Source organism: Micropterus dolomieu, linkage group LG01, assembly GCF_021292245.1.
Source record: "Micropterus dolomieu isolate WLL.071019.BEF.003 ecotype Adirondacks linkage group LG01, ASM2129224v1, whole genome shotgun sequence".
Taxonomy (NCBI): domain Eukaryota; kingdom Metazoa; phylum Chordata; class Actinopteri; order Centrarchiformes; family Centrarchidae; genus Micropterus; species Micropterus dolomieu.
This window is the reverse complement of record NC_060150.1, coordinates 49,873,154-49,877,979: the sequence shown is the minus strand read 5'-3', so window position 1 is coordinate 49,877,979 and position 4,826 is coordinate 49,873,154. Positions and strand designations below refer to the sequence as shown.

General features: G+C 40.0%; 1 protein-coding gene across 1 annotated transcript in view; it reads left to right on the top strand.

The window, feature by feature from the left end:
• The window catches only part of LOC123985906 (piezo-type mechanosensitive ion channel component 2-like), a 55,443-nt gene that overhangs the window by 34,835 nt on the left and 15,782 nt on the right, over positions 1–4,826 (top strand). The window contains exons 30-33 of the mRNA XM_046073929.1: positions 2,295–2,442; positions 2,531–2,618; positions 2,695–2,821; positions 4,199–4,357. Of these exons, the coding sequence (XP_045929885.1) occupies positions 2,295–2,442; positions 2,531–2,618; positions 2,695–2,821; positions 4,199–4,357 (522 nt within the window). The remainder of the gene's footprint in view (positions 1–2,294; positions 2,443–2,530; positions 2,619–2,694; positions 2,822–4,198; positions 4,358–4,826) is intronic.

The following is a 4,826-nucleotide window of genomic DNA, read 5'->3' as shown; positions in this document are numbered from 1 at the left end:
CGCAGTACTGAAGCTGTCATTCTCAACATCCACATGAATATTAAAATCCCCTACAATAATAACTTTGTCCGTTTTAAGGACTAAAGTTGACAAAAACTCTGCAAATTCAGATAAGAATTCAGAGTACGGGCCAGGTGCTCGGTACACTATAATGAAGAGAATTGGTTGCAGTGATTTCCAACTTGGGTGCGAAAGACTAAGAACAAGACTTTCAAATGAGTTATAGTTTAGGTTTAGAGCTGATTAGTAGGCTAGAGTCGAAGTTAGCTGCAACTCCACCTCCTCGGCCTGTGCCTCGAGGAATGTGAGTATTAATATGACTGGGAGGGGTGGATTCATTTAGGCTAACATATTCTCCATCACCCAGCCAGGTTTCAGTGAGACAAAATAAATCAATATCATAATCTGATATTAGTTCATTTACTAGTACACCTTTAGAAGAGAGAGATCTGATGTTTAAGAGTCCACATTTAACTCTCCTATTCGTTTGCACTATTGCTCTCTAACCCTAACCCTAACCCTGCCTCCCTCCCCTCTCTCTCTCCTTCCATCCCTCTATTTTTCTCTCTCTCTCTCTCTCTCTCTCCTTCACCCCAACCGGTCGAGGCAGATGGCCGCCCACCCTGAGCCATGGTTCTGCTCGAGGTTTCTGCCTCTTAAAGGAAGTTTTTCCTTGCCTCTGTCTCCTAGTGCTGCTCTTGGTGGGAACTGTTGGGCTTCTGTAAATAACATCATAGAGTTCGGTCTAGATCTGCTCTTTTATGAAAAGCGCTGTGAGATAACTGTTGTTGTGATTTGGCGCTATATAAATAAAATTGAATTGAATTGAATCTATCTATCAGTCTATCTTTCTATCTATCAGTCTATCTTTTTATCAGTCTATCTATCTATCTATCTTTCTATCTATCTATCTCTATCATTCTATCATTCTATCTATCTATCAGTCTGTCTATCTTTTTATCAGTCTATCTATCTTTTTGTCAGTCTATCTATCTATCTATCAGTCTATCTATCTTGTTATCAGTCTATCTATCTATCTGTCTATCATTCTATCTATCTATCTATTAGTCTATCTATCTTTCTTTCAGTCTATCTATCTATCTATCATTCTATCAGTCTATCATTCTATCATTCTATCTATCTATCAGTCTGTCTATCTTTTTATTAGTCTGTCTATCTTTTTATCAGTCTATCTATCTTTTTGTCAGTCTATCTATCTTTTTGTCAGTCTATCTATATTTTTATCAGTCTATCAGTCTATCATTATATCTATCTATCTATCTATCTATCATTCTATCAGTCTATCATTATATCTATCTATCTATCTATCTATCTATCTATCAGTCTATCTATCTATCTATCAGTCTATCATTATATCTATCTATCTATCTATCTATCTATCATTCTATCAGTCTATCATTATATCTATCTATCTATCTATCTATCTATCTATCATTCTATCAGTCTATCATTATATCTATCTATCTATCAGTCTATCATTATATCTATCTATCTATCAGTCTATCTATCTTTCTATCTATCAGTCTATCTATCAGTCTATCTTTTTATCAGTCTATCTTTCTGTCTATCTATCTATCAGTCTATCATTCTATCTATCTATCTATCAGTCTATCTATCTTTCTATTTATCAGTCTATCTATCGTTTTATCAGTCTATCTATCTATCTATCTATCAGTCTATCTTTTTATCAGTCTATCTATCATTCTATCTATCTTTCTATCTATCAGTCTATCATTCTATCTATCTATCTATCTATCTATCTATCTTTTTATCAGTCTATCTATCTTGTTATCAGTCTATCTATCTATCTATCTATCTATTAGTCTATCTATCTTTCTTTCAGTCTATCTATCTATCTATCATTCTATCATTCTATCTATCTATCTGTCTATCTATCTATCTGTCTATCTATCTTTCTATCTATCTTTTTGTCAGTCTATCTATCTATCTGTCTATCTATCTATCAGTCTATCTATCTATCTGTCTATCTATCTTTCTATCAGTCTATCTATCTATCTAATGAACAATTCCCCAGTCTACTCAGGGACAACATTCAGTCAGTCTTCAACCATGGAGCTGGAGTCGGATGTCGCTCTGCTACACTCCCTTTCTTTAACTGGATTTGACAGATAAACTCAAGTCATTATCAATGCACAATTAGTACAAAATTAATATTTAAACACATTAAAAACATTTTAGATGGGAAGGTTCATGTAGTTGTTGTTGTTTGTTAATGTATTGACTTAATAAGGCTCTCTCTCTCTCTCTGTTAGGTGTATGTCTCTTTACCGGCCAGCCCTTCAGTTCTTCAGAGCTCTCGTCCAACCAGAATACAGCGCTGTCACTGATGTTTATGTCCTCATGTTCCTCGCCGACACCGTCGACTTCATCATCATCGTCTTTGGCTTCTGGGCCTTTGGAGTAAAGTTTTATTTACTGACTGCATCACATAAGCTTTAAAACATAACATAACCTTTATTTACCTCAGTTATTCTGTTTGACTTCCCAGAAACACTCTGCAGCTGCTGACATCACTTCCTCCCTGTCAGAAGACCAAGTTCCTGAAGCTTTCCTGGTGATGGTTCTGATCCAGTTTGGTACGTCCACCTGTCTGTCTGTCTGTTTACCTGTCTGTCTGTTTTCCTTTCTCACTGCCCACCTGTTTTTCTGCAGGTACCATGGTGATAGACCGGGCTCTGTACTTGAGGAAGACCGTTTTGGGGAAGTTGGTCTTCCAGGTGATTTTGGTTTTTGGGATTCACTTCTGGATGTTCTTCATTCTGCCGACGGTCACAGAGAGGTAACTCACTTTCACATTTAGCTTGTGATGAAGGGACGACCACTGGTCAGCAAATAGCAGTTAACAGCATTTAGCGCTAACACAGCAGCAGTTAGCAAAGTGTGCTAAATGTAAAATGTGTCAGTATCACTCCTTTCCAACATCTACCAAAAGATTCACTGGAAATGATGAGTCCCACTCTTTTACAAGAAGACCCAAGTTGATATCCTGACTTTCAACTTCTTTACATCGCCTTTTATAGCTCTGTGTCAAAACATGACCTCCTATGCTTGGTTGTTCTGTTTCATTCTTCCTGACCGCCAGATGGCGGTGCTTTAGCCCTGGATATCTCCATCTCGCATATGAGCAGGTCAAGTCATTATGCCAACACCTGTGACCTGTCACCTGTGACCCTGCGATAACTGTAGGGCGCACACCCTGGTATAAAACCCTAACGTCGTCACACAGTCTGTTCCTTCTAGCTAATAATAGGTTGATTCAGCTCATTGCTTTTGGCCCCGTAACCTGAGGGTTGAGATGGGCTGTTTTTTCTCAAACTTCCTCTATCAGAAGTGGCAACCTCACTGTTACAGTTCATGTTGAATAAGTTACTGCCAGACAGGTAAGTAGGCTAACATTTCACTTTGACGGCTAGCTTTAGTATGAAGAATTTTCTTAAGACCCGGCAGCTGGCCGGCTATCAGCTGAAACTCTGCTATCTGAGATTCCTCAGGTCTGACTGCTCTGAGGGGGATTAGCTTAGTTTTGAGAATTATAAATGTCTGTTAGGCAAACAACAGGACAACTGTCTTATCAACAGTTGACAATCACAGCTCAGTAGGGCGGGAATTGGATTGTTGATTATAAATGATATTAAGTGTGAGACAGAGACACTATAGAGTAAGGGGCCTAACTCACTGACTACTTTAAACACCTACTGCGACTAGGAAATGATGTTAGTCAACCTTCTGTGTATATAAATTATATTAATATGAGAGGGGTTGCAAGACACGTGAGAGGCACGGTTTAAATTAAGGTTAAGGTTGTACTGGTGAAAATAGCCAATCATAGTTTAGGAAAGTGGGGTGGCAGAGTCCTGTGATCACTGTGTACTTCCCCTGAGCTTCCCGTGGCCTCGGCTTGGCCACAGTTCTCCTCCTCAGTCAGCTGGTGTGAACACACATACTTAGAAGGCCCTCATGTGTTGGCTCCAGTCACAACATTTTGAACATGTGATCCTGACTTCAGATGAGTTTATAGCGAATATATGACTATTGGTTTATGCTTTGTAACATAGTTTACCTACAAAATCTACTGCAACAAGACCACTGCTATGAACGACAGCTGATCTCTGTCTTTCTGTCCACTTGTCTGTCTCTCTCACCTGTCTGTCTCCAGGCGGTTCAATCAGAATCTGGTGGCTCAGCTCTGGTATTTTGTCAAGTGTGTTTACTTTGGTCTGTCAGCCTATCAGATTCGATCTGGTTACCCGACACGAGTTCTTGGAAACTTCCTGACGAAGAGCTACAACTACCTCAACCTCTTCCTGTTCCAGGGGTGAGACACACACAAACAGTCTAACTGTTAGCCTAGCTTAGCACAAACACTGGAAGCAGGGGGAAGTCTAAGCCTAGCTTAGCACAAACACTGGAAGCAGGGGGAAGTCTAAGCCTAGCTTAGCACAAACACTGGAAGCAGGGGGAAGTCTAAGCCTAGCTTAGCACAAACACTAGAAGCAGGGGGAAGTCTAAGCCTAGCTTAGCACAAACACTAGAAGCAGGTGGAAGTCTAAGCCTAGCTTAGCACAAACACTGGAAGCAGGGGGAAGTCTAAGCCTAGCTTAGCACAAACACTAGAAGCAGGGGGAAGTCTAAGCCTAGCTTAGCACAAACACTAGAAGCAGGGGGAAGTCTAAGCCTAGCTTAGCACAAACACTGGAAGCAGGGGGAAGTCTAAGCCTAGCTTAGCACAAACACTGGAAGCAGGGGGAAGTCTAAGCCTAGCTTAGCACAAACACTGGAAGCAG